The sequence below is a fragment of the Giraffa tippelskirchi genome, chromosome 3 (assembly GCF_054371585.1).
Source record: "Giraffa tippelskirchi isolate mGirTip1 chromosome 3, T2T-mGirTip1v1.2.pri, whole genome shotgun sequence".
Taxonomy (NCBI): domain Eukaryota; kingdom Metazoa; phylum Chordata; class Mammalia; order Artiodactyla; family Giraffidae; genus Giraffa; species Giraffa tippelskirchi.
In genome coordinates, this window is record NC_137277.1 from 160,011,635 (window position 1) to 160,028,539 (window position 16,905).

Genomic DNA, 16,905 nt, shown 5'->3' on the forward strand with positions numbered 1-16,905 from the left:
TTCAATCCCTGGGTCAGAAAAGTCCCCTGGAGGAGGGCATGGAAACCCACTCCAGTAATTTTGCCTGGAGAATCCCATGGACAAAAGAGCCTGGCAGGCTAGACTCCATGGGGTTGCAAAGAGTCAGACATGACTGAAGCAACTTTGCATGCACGTGTGCTCCTTAATTACCTTTGCATTACCGCTAAAAAAATTTTTTTTCAGGACATCCCAGTGGTTAAGATTCATGCTTCCAATGCAGGGAGTGCTGGTTTGATCCCTGGCAAGGGAACTCAGATACCACATGCTGCACAGCATGGCCAAAAAAGAAACAAAAAGAAATATTTTCTACTACCAAGGACAAAGGCCCTCAATCAACAATGATACTTCACTCAGTTGGCAAGAACTAGTCTCATGGCCCTTCTTAGATACTGGGGAAACAGAACTGTATCCCCTGACATAATACCCATTTTCTAGCAGCAACTCTACTCTATGGAAGGGAATCTGAATCTTTGGTAGAGAACCAGTGTGCTAAGTTACTTCAGTTGTGTCTGACTCTTTGCGACCCTATGGACTGTAGACCACCAAGCTCCTCTGTCCATGGGATTCTCCAGGCAAGAATCCTGGAGTGTGTCGCCATGCCCTCCTCTAGGGGATCTTCTAGACCCAGTGAGCAAACCCATGACTCTTATGTCTCCTTAGGCAGCTTCTTTAGCACTAGCACCACCTGGAAAGTCCCTACCACACTGTATGAGTTACTTTTCATGGGTTGCAATTAACAAAAGCCACTTCTGCTAATTCATCTAAGAAAGAAGTAGATTAAAAGAACATGATACGGTGTGCAGACTCCAAAAGAAAGATATTAAACTTAACAGCCAGGTCTCAGAAAATTCTGGCATCAGAGAACCTGTAAGGGTAAAAAGAAATTGGATTAATGAACATGGCCTTCAGAGTACTGTCAGTGAGATAAGATGGTTCCAGGCACTTTTAGCCCAGGTATTAATTCAGTCAAGACTCAGGAAGAATCTTTGAGGGCAAGAAAATCTGATTAGCCTGGTCACTTTCTGTCCTACTGGCTAGTAGAGAATAGGGTATATGGATTAACAGTCCTCCAAGATTGTATCCAGCTATCCAATGGGGAACAGGAAGACCCCACAAGCCAAGACAACATACAGGCACTGTCAGAGGAAGGGTGATGGAGGATAGGCAGATCAGAAAATATGTGTGCTCTTTAAAACTCAGAAATTCCAGACTAAGTTATGTTTCATAAATTCAAAAAGGAAGAAACAGTTTCTGATCCAAGTAACTAAGAGAAATTAATAATCAATATCCAAAGTCTAATAAAGGATAGCATTATGTATTAGTTATAAAAGCCTTTTCCCTTTTGTTTTATAATTTGATGATCTTAGATAAATTTGTGGATCTCTCCAAAGCTAATTTAATTTGCTTTCTCTGTAAAAGTGCAGATGAGGACATTTTCTGTCATGTGAAGCAGTGGTGTTTGAGTTTGGGGTTTCTTGAGTTACAATCAATGGAAATTGGGGAGTGGTAAGGAAACAGCAGTGAGAATTGATGTATTTGTTATTTTATATGTTATGATTCCTTGGATTTGTTCTTGTTCAGTTGCTAAGTTGTGTCCAACTCTTTGTGACCCCATGAATTGCAGCATACTAGATTTCCCTGTCCTTCACTGTCTCCCTGAGTTTGCTCAAACTCACGTCCACTGAGTCAGTGATGCTATCCATGCAATCTCATCCTCTGTCACCCCTTTCTCCTCTTTCCCTCAATCTTTCCTAGCATCAGGGTCTTTTCCAGTGACTTGGCTCTACACATCAGGTGGCCAAAGTGTTGGACCTTCAGCTTCATCATTAGACCTTCCATTAAATATTCAGGGTTGATGTCCTTTAGAGGTTCCCAGGTGGCACTAGTGGTAAAGAATCTGCCTGCTAGTGCAAGAGACGCAGATCTGATTCCTGGGTCTGGAAGATCCACTTGAGAAGGGAATGGTAACACACTCCAGTATTCTTGCCTGGGAAAATTTCATGGACTGATGAGCCTGGCAGGCTACAGTCCTTGGAGCAGCAAAGAGTCAGACATGACTGAATGACTGAACACAACTAGTTTTTCCTTTAGGATTGATTTGATTTGATCTCCTTGATGCCCAAGGGACTATCAAGAGTCTTCTCTAGCACCACAGTTCAAAGGCATCAGTTCTTTCATGGTTCTGTAATAAAGAAGATGACTAACATTTACAAATAAATTTATATTTTGCCAAGGAGATATTAGAATGTATTCATTTATATTTAACCAAGAAATATAATTTTTAACCTGTGTTTCTAGCATGGCTCTAGATTACAGATACATTTATTAAAGACTTCTTTGGATAATAGTGTACACAGATACCCCACTAAAGAACTGTGGGGTAAAATAGATCTACAAAATAAACACTATATAAGGGGATACATTTTAAAATATTCTGAAGGATTGCTAGTGCTAAGTGCTAAGTCACTTCGGTTGTGTCTGACCATTTGCAATCCTATAGAGAGCAGCCCACTAGGCTTCTCTGTCCATGGTATTGTTAGGCAAGAATACTGGAGTGGGTTTCCATTTCCTACTTCAGGGGATCTTCCCAACCCAGGGATTGAACCCGCGTTACTGTCCTCTACTGCACTATCAGGCATGTTCTTTACCCCTAGCGCCACCTAGGAAGCCCATTCTGAAGGATTCAGTTCGGTCAGTTCAGTGTCTTAGTCGTGTCCGGCTCTTTGTGACCCCATGGACTGCAGCATGCCAGGCTTCCCTGTCCACCACCAACTCACAGTGCTTGCTCATATTCATATCCTTCGCGTCGGTGATGCCATCCAACCATTTCATCCTCTGTCATCCCCTTCTCCTCCTGCCTTCAATCTTTCCCAGCATCAGGGTCCTTTCCAATGAGTCAGTTCTTCACATCAGGTGGTCAAAGTATTGGAGTTTCAGCTTCAGCATCAGTCCTTTCAGTGAATATTCAGGACTGATTTCCTTTAGGACGCACTAGTTGGATCTCCTTGCAGTCCAAGGGATTCTCAAGAGTCTTCTCCAACACCACAGTTCAAAAGCATCAGTTCTTTGGCACTCAGCTTTCTTTATAGTCCAACTCACATCCATGCATGAAACTGGAAAAACCATAGCTTTGATTAGAGGGACATTTGTTGGCAAAGTAATGTCTCTGCTTTTTAGTATGCTGTCTAGGTTGGTCATAGCATTTCTTCCAAGGAGCAAGCATCTTTTAATTTCATGGCTGCAGTCACCATCTGCAGTGATTTTGGAGCCCCCCCCAAAATAAAGGCTGTCACCGTTTCCATTGTTTCCCCATCTATTTCCCATGAAGTGATGGGACCAGATGCCATCATCTTAGTTTTCTGAATGTTGAGTTTTAAGCCAGCTTTTTCACTCTCCTCTTTCACTTTCATCAAGAGGCTCTTTAGTTCTTCTTCGCTTTCTGCCATAAGGGTGGTGTCATCTGCATATCTGATGCTATTGACATTTCTCCCAGAAATCTTGATTCCAGCTTGTGCTTCATCCAGCCCAGCATTTTACGTGATATATTCTGCATAGAAGTTAAATAAGCAGGGTAACAATATACAGCCTTGACATACTCCATTCCCAATTTTGAACCAGTCTGTTGTTCCATGTCCAGTTCTAACTGTTGTTTCCTGACCTGCAGACAAATTTCTCAAGAGGCAGGTCAGGTGGTCTGGTATTCCCATCTCTTGAAGAATTTTCCAGTTTGTTGTGATACACAGGGTCAAAGGCTTTGGCATAGTCAATAAAGCAGAAATAGATGTTTTTTATGGAACTCTCTTGCTTTTTTGATGATCCAGCGGATATTGGCAATTTGATTTCTGGTTCCTCTGCCTTTTCTAAACCCGGTTTGAACATCTGGAAGTTCATGGTTCACATACTGTTGAAGCATGGCTTGGATGATTTTGAGCATTACTTTACTAGCATGTGAGATGAGTGCAATTGTGTGGTAGTTTGAACATTCTTTAGCATTGCCTTTCTCTGGGATTGGAATGAACACTGACCTTTTCCTTTCCTGTGGCCACTACTGAGTTTCCCAAATTTGCTGGCATATCAAGTGCAGCACTTTCACAGCATCATCTTTTAGGATTTGAAATAGCTCAACTGGAATTCCATTACCTCTACCAGTTTTGTTGGTAGTGATGCTTTCTAAGGCCCACTTGACTTCACATTCCAGGATGTCTGGCTCTAGGTGAGTGATCACACCATCGTGGTTATCTGGGTCATGAAGATCTTTTTTGTATAGTTCTTTTGTATATTCTTGCCACCTCTCCTTAATATCTTCTGCTTCTATTAGGTCCATACCATTTCTGTCCTTTATTGTGCCCATCTTTGCATGAAAAGTTCCCTCAGTATCTCTGATTTTCTTGAAGAGCTCTCTAGTGTTTCCCTCTATTTCTTTGCATTGATCACTGAGGAAGGCTTTCTTACCTCTCCTTGCTATTCTGTGGACCTCTGCATTCAGATGGGTATATCTTTGCTTTTCTCCTTTGCCTGTTGCTTCTGAAAGATTAGGAAGTTGCAAAAAAAAAAAATAATATTACTAGAGTTAGGATTGCTATAAATAGTTATCCCTAAAAATGAATGCAAGGTTTGACAATTATAGGATAGACCTATGGAAAATTGTAAAAATTACAATGAAAAAAAAAATCCTCCAAACAGAGCTTAGTTATGCCCTCTTCTCATTTCACTCTACCCTGTAGTTGTATTTTCAGAAGTAGTCTACTATGTTGTCTTTCAAAGATTTATTTTAGCAAATGGCTATTCTGTCTATGCACAAAGAAAGTGAAATAACCCTATAATTTTGAGGATTTTCAAAAGGTAAGCTCACAAAAAGATTCTTCTCCTTTTCCTTTGATTCCAAGAATGTACAGTTGTATATTCTGTTCCTTTGGGAGCTCAATAAGACAGTCTTTCCCTGAATCTTTCTTCATTTGTCTGGCATTACAATAGAAGTACAGTAGTGGTCAAATTTTTTAAAGCTTCCTGGGCTTGCTTGCTTTCCCATGAGACTCTAGTGGAATTTATTGTGTGTGTATGTGTGTTTATATACATGTTTTTATTAAAAAGTATTTTTTTCCTTGAAGTTATAGTAGTTTTTCTAGACATTATATGCTGTATTTTTTTTAAATTTCAATTTGGGAAATATCTCTTATTTGTCTTTAATTAGGGCTGAGCCTAACTCCAGGAATATACATAAATATGGAACAGTTATTAGAAAATTAATGGTCTAATTTTAATGATAATGTTTGGAATGCTACCAATAAATGGCAACTTCTAATATGTGAGCTTATTTATATAAGATATAAAACCATCTTTCTTGCCAAGGATATGAAGTCATTGTACTGCTAGACATGTGTATCCTACTTCCTGTAAAAAGGAGCATCACCCACAGTATTGCCTAAGCTCAAAACCTCTGAATTTTTTAACTGATCTTCCTTAACATATGGACCATCACCAAGTACTATTTTGCATTAGAAATAGCTACAAACTCTTCCCCCCTAAATTTGTCTTTGAAAAGACTGACCTGATCATGGCAGTTTCCTTCTTTTAAATCCTTGATGGGAGCTGCTATTCTGCCAGACATTTCTGTACTCAGGATTCAATATCTTTGCTCTATGGATTGCCGCCTTCCCCTTTTCTTGCTAAAAAACCCTGAGTCAGGACTTTTTCTTGTATCATTCCTTCACTTCTACTCCTCAATTCCATCTCTCTGACAGAATAAATTTCTTCTTCAACCATATTCTTACTGCACTTTGTACAACCTCTATTGCTCTTTAGATTGCATTAGCATTAGCTTGTGTTTTCACATGTCATCTCCCTTGCAGAGCTGAACTCCCACAGAAAGGGATACTTATTTATCCTCGTGTTCCACATCTGATATTATGCCTGGCTTATTGTGAATGATCAAGAAATGTTCATGGATTTACTCTGAGGCTGATTTTGTCTTAATATAGATATGGTTAGAGTAGAAAGAATTCTAGATCTATCAGTGGACTGAGACATTTGAATATAATCATAAAGTTTACATATAACAATTAAACTATAAAGTTTATAATCATGATTGCAAAATCTAAGACATGAACACACTGAGCTTTCAACAAAATTCTGAGCTCCTCACTCAGCTTGCCTTAAAGAGAAAGTCAGATCATTGAAAACGTGGTAAGAATTATGTGAAAAAAAGATCTTTTATCCAAAAGGAAAAGCTGTTTATAGAAGTTATATTTGCTTTGTATTGATGTATTTATGTTGTTCTTGTTTAGTCGCTAAGTTGTGTCTGACTCCTTTGCAACCCTGTGGACTGTAGCCTACCAGGCTCCCCTTTCCATGTGATTTTCCAAGTAAGAATACTGAAGTGGGTTGCCATTTCCTTCTCCAAGGACATTCCTGACCCAGAGATCAAACCCACATCCTGTGTGTCTCCTGCATTGACTGGCAAATTCATTACAACTGAACCACCTTGGAAAACCCATATGTATGTATGTATGTATGTATGTGTATGTATGTATTGGTATGTGCAACACACATGGTTGCATATCCACATGTAGAAGAAGAAATTGAGGAAATGTAGGTGGTTGTCTGTTCTAAATTTTCTATAATAGTCATATTTAATTTTTATTAATCATATCATTAATCATTTCTTTAAGAAAATTAGAGATACCAAGAGAACATTTCATGCAAAGGTGGGCACAATAAAGGACAGAATTGGTAAGGACCTAACAGAAATGGAAGATATTAAGAAGGGGTGGCAAAAATACACAGAAGAACTATACAAAAAATGTCTTAATGACCCAGATAACCATGATGGTGTGATCACTCACCTAGAGCCAGATATCCTGGAATGTGAAGTCAAGTGGGCCTTAGAAAGCATCACTACAAACAAAGCTAGTGGAGGTGATGGAATTCCAGTTGAGCTATTTCAAATCCTAAAACATGACACTTTGAAAGTGCACTCAATATGCCAGCAAATTTGAGAAACTCAGCAATGGCCACAGGAATGGAAAAGGTCAGTGTTCATTCCAATCCCAGAGAAAGGCAATGCTGAAGAATGTTCAAACTACCGCACAATTGCACTCATCTCACACGCTAGCCAAGTAACGCTCAAAATTCTCCAAACCAGGCTTAAACAGTACTTGAACTGTGTTCATATGTTCAAGCTGGATTTAGAAAAGGCAGAGGAACCAGAGATCAAATTACCAACACCTGTTGGATCATCGAAAAAGCAAGCAAGTACCATAAAAACATCTACTTTTGCTTTATTGATTACATCACAGTCTTTGACTGTGTGGATCACATAAACTGTGGAAAATTCTGAAAGAGATGGGAATACCAGATCACCTGACCTGCCTCTTGAGAAACCTATATACAGGTCAAGAAGCAACAGTTAGAACTGGACATGGACCAACAGTTCATTTCAGTCGCTCAGTCGTGTCCGACTCTTTGCGACCCCATGAATTGCAGTACACCAGGCCTCTCTGTCCGTCACCAACTCCCGGAGTCTACCCAAACCCATGTCCATCGAGTCAGTGATGCCATCCAACCATCTCATCCTCTGTCGCCCCCTTCTCCTCCCGCCCCCAATCCTACCCAGCATTAGGGTCTTTTCCCATGAGTCAACTCTTCGCATGAGGTGGCCAAAGTATTGGAGTTTCAGCTTCAACATCAGTCCTTCCAATGAACAACCAGGACTGATCTCCTTTAGGATGGATTGATTGGATCTCCTTGCAGTCCAAGGGACTCTCAAGAGTCTTCTCCAATACCACAGTTCAAAAGCATCAATTCTGTGGTGCTCAGCTTTCTTCACCATCCAACTCTCACATCCATACATGACCACTGTAAAAACCATAGCCTTGACTAGGTGGACTTTTGTTGGCTAAGTAACGTCTGTATCAGTGAAACTAAGCCATGCCATGTGGGGCTACCCAGGACGAATGGGTCATGGTGGAGAGGTCGGACAGAATGTGGTCCACTGGAGAAGGGCATGGCAAACCACTTCAGTATTCTTGCCTTGAGAACCCCATGAACAGTATGGACCAACAGGCTGGTTCCAAATCGGGAAAGGAATAGGTCATGGCTGTATATTGTCACCCTGCTTATTGAACTTATATGCATAGTACATCATGGAAATGCTGGTCTGGATAAAGCACAAGCTGGAATCAAGATTGCTGGAAGAAATATCAATAACTTCAGATATGCAAATGATACCACCCTTATGGCAGAAAGTGAAGAAGAACTAAAGAGCCTCTTGATGAAAATGAAAGAGGAGAGTGAAAATGCTGGCTTAAAGCTCAACATTCAGAAAACTAAGATGATGGCATCTGGTCCCATCACTTCATGGCAAATAGATGGGGAAACAATGGAAACAGTGACAGACTTTAATTTGTGGGGCTCCAAAATCACTGCAGATGGTGACTACATCCCTGAAATTAAAAGACGCTTGCTCCTTGGCTGAAAAGCTATGACAAATCTAGACAGCATATTAAAAAGCCAGAGACATTACTTTGCCAACAAAGGTCCCTCTAGTCAAAACTATAGTTTTTCCAGTAGTCATGTGTGAATGTGAGCTTTGAACTATAAAGAAAGCTGAGCACAGAAGAACTGATGCTTTTGAACTGTGGTGTTGGAGAAGACTCTTGAGAGTCCCTTGGACTGCAAGGAGATCCAACCAGTCCATCCTAAAGGAAATCAGTCCTGAATATTCATTGGAAGGACTGGTGCTGAAGCTGAAACTCCAATACTTTGGCCACCTTGATGCGAAGAACTGACTCATTGGAAAAGATCCTGATGCTGGAAAAGATTGAAGGCAGGAGGAGAAGGGGATGACAGAGGATGAGATGGTTGGATGGCATCACCAACTCGATGGACGTGAGTTTGAGTAAACACCATGGGAGTAAACTCCATGCTGCAGTCCATGGGATCGCAGAGTCAGACACAACTGAGCGACTCAACTGAACTGAATCATATCATAAAAATCTTATTTTTGAAAGAAATATCTTTTAGTCTAATCCAATTGTGATGTTTTTGGAATAAAGCATTCTTGTTTCTACTACACTACTTCTCTTTAGACTAGAGATGTTGGATATCTGCAAACATTATAGTATATTTTTATAATTAATCTTGGAAATTGGAATATAACAATCTTGTGGTTGCTATATTATGTAGTTTGTGAAAGAATGAAATTTATAGTGATCAATATAAAAATCTGAGTATATACAATTGCAAACAGATGCTAATACACAGGTGGTTTACAAAAAATAATATGGCTCTGGTTCAGCACTCTTGTGCTAAAGGAACATCTGGATGTGTATGTTTTATTCCAAAGCCAGAACTTGCTAACAAGGAATAAAATCAAGGAATTCCTTCTGTGAATAGAGTTCAATCAAAAAAAAATGTTTTCAAGGTGATCTTTAAGTCCACATTGCTTTTTAATGTCTTTAAAGTAATGAGTCTTATGAGTCATGCTTAAAAATATGTTACTTACAGATACCTAATATATATGAAATATGTGCATATACAACTTTGTAGCACTTGTAGTTTTTTTTTTAGTATTATTTCTAATTTCTAATGACCAGTGTCAAAACTTAAACATTCTTACATAAATATTCTTACCATTTTATTAACAGGAAACAGTTTATGGAAATTTATCCTTCTGAAAGCCCTTCTTCTAGAAGTGCTGTTTATTATACGTAAAACATAGATAAAAGCAGAGCTGTGTCTGTCATATAGTGAAATGCTTCTAAAGTTTTCATTTAACTTATGAACATTTTCTTTTTTTTTCCAAACTAAGATGACCTACTAAGTTTTCCTTCTTAAGCTTCCACCAAAACACACAAACAAAAAAACTGGATATACAAGATACTATAGCTATATTATCTGAATAATGAAAATATTTCCAAGCTCTAATTTCTTGCTTATTCTGGAAACTTTTCCTAAAACATAAGTTAAATGATAAGGCAAAAAATAAAAAAGTAAGTATCATCTAGTCCCTAAGAATTTGTTGTAATAGCATTTGGCCTTCACCATGTGTAAAATTAGAAGGAACAGATGGACCTGAATTCAAAACGAACCCATTCTCTGTTAATGTTTTTATAGCCTACATTGTTTCCTTTGAGTTTTGTGCTACCAGTGTGTATAATTTTTTTTTTCCTAGTTAGCCATAATATCGTGAGCGTACGAAATGGGCAATATGTCAGGAATAATTAGGCCCTATAGTGCTGAAACCTCAGAGGATAAACTGTCTCTTTTATCGAAGCAACTCATTACCTGTAGACCTGTCAGTTTTGCTTAGTAGAGACCATCTGTTTGTAGCCACCTCTTTTCCCAGAGGAGCAGTTCCTCCTTCCATGAAGACTGCTTCATGATGTCAAAACACCTTACTCTGTGAAATGGCCTCTCATCATGTCACTTCTTTCTATTCCTTCTTGAACCTGGGTTATTTATTTTAGAACCAGCAAAGGTGGCTCTGGTTAACTTAAGAGGTAAAATAAAATGAATCTGATAGACAGTACCCTCAATAGAATAGGTATATTGTGAATGTGCTTAGTTGGATTTGTGGCTATAGGAAGCTTTCTCATGGACAACCTCACAAGATATTACACGTACCTGTGACTTTGAGTTTATCAGAAGCTCTGAGCAAACTGGTATATGTAAACCATGTAAAACTGGTATATTCCAATCTCAAATTAATTTGAACTCATAAGCAATACTGACGGATAAAAAAATGATCTCATGTGCCTAGAATTTAACAGTTTATTATTATTTTTCAAAAAATTGCATAATTGATGTTAGAATAATTCAAATATTACTAGGCCACTTTGGGTTAGCAACTACTTATAAAGATCAATTTTATATAAACCCTTCCTAAATAAATAGCATGATGGTATATAAAGTTATACAGATAAATAATGTTCTGCATTCTCCACTCCCCCATCTCATGAGAAACTAACATCAGTTTTACCAATTACAAAGATACATATAAGACCTCCAGAAACTACCATAGCTACATCACCTATAGTTGGAGAGTAATTCAGAGGGACATTACGAATTTACCCAGCAGATTGTACTCATTTGTATGTTTTATACATATATTGAAGAAAGAATGAAGCAGGCCTGACAGTTACATATATTTCATAGTATTTAGAGAATTTGTACAGAGCAGAGTGGGATTTTTTTGTTGTTGCTAGAATCCTCCTTTCTCATATGATGCCACAGGGATCTGCAGTGAGTTGCTGAGTAATGAATGCAGTTATTTCAGTTAAAAGAACAGTTGATCAGAAGAGGTACCCAAAACTCAGAATTACTGTGTAGTCCTGTCATAATCCCTGGGATAGCATTCAGGATTCATGTATTCCCAGGATAAGTTTCAATAAGTTATAAATAAATTACAGTGTCTTTCCAATTTAATTGCCAGCAAATTGTTTCTGAAAAGTCAGTATTCATGCTCCCTCTGAATAACAAGCTAATGCAATAAGAACAAGGTAGCATTCAGAAAACCCACATGCCCTGGAGTATATAGAATAATTAAAAAAGTAAGGTGAAGAATGTCTGGATACTTAGAGGTGGGCCAGCTACCCACAAATTACTGTAATAAGATATTCAATATAAAATGTAAATGGTGTCTTTCCAGTGTGGGCCTTGATAGTGCTTCCAGAATTAGACTTTTCCTATGCCTAAAGAATTTCTTGAGTAATTAACAATTCAGGCTGAATGTGAATGTTCTAACATTATGCCAGTGCAAAACGACTTTTGATCTTTGCCTAGTATAAACTCAATCCAAAACTGCCTGGGGCCATTGTGGCCTTGAATCGGTTTCATTTAAAAATCTGTTTTCTCTCAATTGTAGTCATCCCTGATTTGTTTAGTTAACAGTTGTACTAAGGATACAAGTATTCTGTTTTATTCAAAAGTAAAAATGACTTCTGGCTAATTTTACTTACTGAGCTTATGTTTTCCAACTGAATTTAGAAACAAATTCAGAAATAAAAGGATGTATATGGTGTTTGAAAGGGATTAATTTAGCAATAGTCAGAATATAGGCTCAAGGAGAACATCTGGGGAGGAGGAAAAGCTATAAATGTGAGCAGAGGTAACAAAGGGGAATATCTAAAATGATAAATGTGGTTTTTAGATTTTAAATTTGTGTGCTTACAACACATCTCTTTCCTTAGGAAATGGTACAAAATAGAGGCTTCTGATTTGACATGGCAGCAGATATAATGTGATTTTCTCAATTAAGGTGATCCGAAGGGAAGTTTTTGGTTCTTCCTGGGTGGCTCAGATAGTAAAGAATCTACCTGCAATGCATGAGACCCAGGTTCAGTCCCTAGGTCGGGAAGATCCTCTGGAGAAGGGAATGGCAACCCACTCTAGTATTCTTGCCTGAAGAATCCCATGGACAGAGGATCCTGGAAGGCTGCAGTCCATGGGGTCACAATTAGTTGGACACAACTGAGTGACTCACTTTCACTTCAAGGGAGGTTTTAACGTAACTTACTGTTTTATAAGCAGTCTTTTTTTTTTTTTTAATCACTTCATAGCTAATCATTGCTGGATGAACACAGGGGAGAAGCCTCATGGGGGAGCATGCAAAACTTCTCCACTCACAGACCTTCTCTATAAAGGACACAAAAACTGCTAGAGCAGGGCTTTAACTCTGCATACTTTTCATCTTTCCTTTTTCTACATTTACTTCCTGCTCTACCCATCTAGGTTTGAATTTTGTAAAACTAAAAGTCTGATAATTGTCTGCCACTGTCACCTTCATAAGCTGTATAATTGCATATTTTAGACTAGACAGATACCTAGAAGTCAAGCAGGCGGTTTCAAATTTGCATTAAAGTATTAAAAATAGGAAATATCTAAGATGATCTTGATATACTCAAGATCATGAGTAAAAGCTTCTTGCATTATAATGACTTGAACTGCTCTTTTAAATGGCCTGTAAAATCACAACTGCACGTTATTAAAGTCTACCCACCATCAACAAGCCCATAGTCACAACACGCCCAGCAAACTCATCGAGAACAGGAATGTAATGATTTGAAACCCCATGTTACCCAAGAAATTTCATGGTTTTTAATCTGCTGTGTATTTTCCGTAAGATTCATCATGGAGTAAAATGAATGTTTTTTTCTCTTTCTCTTTCTCCTTTTTACCTTCTACTGGAGATGAAAAAGCTATAATGAAATAATGGAGAAAAATAAAAATGGAGATTCTAGATATATTTTACACTAAAGAATAAACTTTGTAGTTTTCAGGAGTTTGCTTATTTTATTATACTTGTATTCTTGAGACTAAAGATAATTAGTTTCCTCGTCTTAAAAGTAAATATACTGATAGTACACTGAATATTCACAACTATGCTCTAAGTCTTTTCAGACAGTGTGGTCTAAAGTAGATGTGAGTAATTAACAGACAGGCCATTTAATGGATAGACTAATGTGTGCATTATACAACCAAGATTAAAATATAATAAACCTTTCTTGCAGTTTTTTCTTCTGCCCAATGTAAGTGTTACAAGATGACAGACATGTGCATTATATATGCATTATGTATGTGTATTTCATGATAGGGATAAAAAAATCTTGAGCTCAAAATCTATTTTTTTAACTTTCAATCTTTTCACAGCTGCTACATAATTGTATAAGCTGTAAGGATAAGTGTGATTGTGATATATTGGAACCAAAGCTGAATCAAGTGCTGTTAGTAATAGCCAAAGAATGGATATTATAGCACTGATTTGCCAACCACATAGCACATAAATAAATATGTTAGCATTCTGTTTTACTCTTTATGTCACTTTCACACGTGATAAACAGCTTCCTCTGTATCTGTCATCTAGATTACAAAATGGAAGATTCCTGGCATGCCATTTAGATAAAATTTGAGCGAGTTATGTGATAGTAAAAGCTACCAAGGCTTATTTATGTCACAAAAATATAAAGTTAGTTGAAACCTTTTCAAGTTTTATTGATAATGTGAAAGTGAAAGTCGCTCAGTGGTGTCTGACTCTTTGTGACCCCATGGAATATACAGTCCATGGAATTCTCCAGGGCAGAATACTGGAGTGGGTAGCCTTTCCCTTCTCCAGGGGATCTTTCCAACCCAGGGATTGAATCTAGGTCTCCTGCATTGCAGCAGATTCTTTACCAGCTAAGCCACAAGGGAAGCCCAAGAATACTGAAGTGAGTAGCATATCCCTTCTCCAGTGGATCTTCCCAACCTAGGGACTGAACCACAGTCTCCTGCATTGCAGACGGATTCTTTACCAACTGAGCTATCAGGGAATAATAATGGCAGCCGCTTATTTAAACATAGGCTTTCTGTAATTGCTGATCTTCACTAATAGTTTATTATTAACATTACTGGAATAACTGGGCTTACCCATATGATTAATGTTAAGACTCATTTCTTCTGCCTTATGGAACAACAAATACATAAGCATTTCTTTTTCATCTCACAATGTTCTCAGGAAGAACTGCTGTACATTATAAGGCCAGCTATTGGTGGAATATTACTTATACATTTCTTAAGGGTAAATTTGCAACCAGTTTCACAGTCAGAAACAAAAGGGCATAATTTGATAAAAATCTTATTGCCTGATATATGGCAGACATTTGTCAGCAGTTTTGGTTTCTTTTAAAGGGCAGCACATGGCTGACTGATCTCATAGTAGGATTTATAAGTACAATTATTGCCATATAATTCAACAAATCACTTTAATCACTGAAAACCTAAAGCTTTCAAATTTTTCTCTTTTTGTTGTGGAGTTCCTAGGGAGATAGGCCTCTGTAAAATGAATTGTAATTCCAATCAAAAGCCTTCAGTAAAATTTAAGTAATTTAATGACAGAATACAAATAATGATTTCAAGTCCCTAAAAAAAAATAGTTTTTTCTTTGGCATTTAGAAAATTGCTAGGGATATAAAAAAGTGCCAGCTGGACCTTTTAGAATCACATTGCTTATTAACATTGATAACTAGTTATACTTAAAGGTCAAAAAATTAGGCTGCATAGGTGACTGAAAGTTAAGGTAGATTTACACACACATAAAATTGACTTATGTGAAGGCTGAAAAATACTTGAAAATGTGCTCAATGTGGAGGCAGCCCTGCTTTTTACGCACATTCCATTGTAATCCAACATATAGAGACAGTTCAACAAAATCACCTTTTTGAGCTGGGGTCTGCCTCTCTCATAAGGTTCTTCTCTGCATAAAATGAGAAATTTTATGTAAATTAGTACAATTCCCACTACATAATAGGCACCTGCTTTAGTATGGTTATTGTAGAAAAGCTTATTTCTTAGTTATTGAGTGGACATGCTTTGCATTTGGAAATGATATGTTTGTTTGGGTTTTTCTGTTGTATTTTATCGAAAAACCCAAAAGAACTCTTTGGCCAACCTAGTACTATGGGACAAAATAAGGAAAAGGACAAAACACAGTAGCACTAACAAATATAACTATATTTTAAGTCCCTAACTTAGTTCCTCTCTGATAAAAGAGTTCACAGAAAGGTTGATGAGTGAAATGAGATAATAGAGGAACCTTACAAGGAGGGACTTGACAAGGTTTTCCCTTAAAAATTACACATATGCAGAGAGAGCACATATATTATTTCAAAGAATGGAGAACTCTGCCTGAACTGGAGAAGTTTGAGAACTTTTCACAGAGCAAGCAAAACTCACAGGATGAAGGGAGAGCAAATTGTGGTGAACTGACTGAAACTGCCTGTGTAACCTGGAACTAAGAAGCTAAGGGCTGTCTGAGATGGATGTGGAGTTACGTGGAAATCAGAGAGCAGGGGCACCTGACCATGCTTTATATTTAGAGTAACCTTAAAACAGATGAGCAACAGGGGTACCCTTCAGTCTGTTTATTTCTTTGTATCATATTTTACGTTTCTCCTTTTTCTATTTTTTCACTTTATAATCTTTTTTTTTTTTTAATTTAATTTAGACTCCCTCTCCCCACTACGTTGTAAATTCTATTAAGGCAGAGTCCTTGTATGTTTTCTTCAACACTCTATTTAAATATGCTTATTAGCACTATTCCAAATCAGAAAAGGAGTGTGTCAAGGCTGTATATTGTCACCCTGCTTATTTAACTTATATGCAGAGTATATCATGAGAAACGCTGGGCTGAAAGAAACACAAGCTGGAATCAAGATTGCCGGGAGAAATATCAATAACCTCAGACATGCAGATGACACCACCCTTATGGCAGAAAGTGAAGAAGAATTAAAGAGCCTCTTGATGAAAGTGAAAGAGGAGCGTGAAAAAGTTGGCTTAAAGCTCAACGTTCAGAAAACTAAGATCATGGCATCTAGTCCCATCACTTCATGGGAAATAGATGGGGAAACAGTGGAAACAGTGTCAGACTTTATTTTTTTGGGCTCCAAAATCACTGCTGATGGTGATTGCAGCCATGAAATTAAAAGACGCTTACTCCTTGGAAGGAAGATTATGGCCAACCTAGATAACATATTGAAAAGCAGAGACATTACTTTGCCAACAAAGGTCTGTCTAGTCAAGACTATGGTTTTTCCAGTGGTCATGTATGGATGTGAGAGTTGGACGGTGAAGAAGCTGAGCGCCGCAGAATTGATGCTTTTGAACTGTGGTGTTGGAGAAGACTCTTGAGAGTCCCTTGGACTGCAAGGAGATCCAATCAATCCATCCTAAAGGAGGTCAATCCTGGGTGTTCACTGGAAGGACTGATGTTGAAGATGAAACTCCAGTACTTTGGCCACCTCATGTGAAGAGTTGACTCATTGGAAAAGACCCTAATGCTGGATAGGATTGGAGGCAGGAGGAGAAGGGGATGACAGAGGATGAGATGGTTGGATGGCATCACTGACTCTA

The 16,905-nt window shown here is 38.1% G+C and overlaps 1 protein-coding gene across 7 annotated transcripts in view; it reads left to right on the plus strand.

The window, feature by feature from the left end:
- SPAG16 (sperm associated antigen 16) overlaps positions 1–16,905 on the plus strand; it is a 981,998-nt gene that overhangs the window by 736,003 nt on the left and 229,090 nt on the right. Inside the window, exon 16 of one of the 7 annotated variants that reach the window (XM_081583027.1) lies at positions 6,423–6,608. The exons of the other annotated variants lie outside the window; for them this stretch is intronic. Within the exon in view, the coding sequence (XP_081439153.1) occupies positions 6,423–6,433 (11 nt within the window). The 3' untranslated portion in view covers positions 6,434–6,608. Of the gene's footprint in view, positions 1–6,422; positions 6,609–16,905 lie in introns of those variants that run through there. 7 annotated transcript variants of the gene reach the window in all.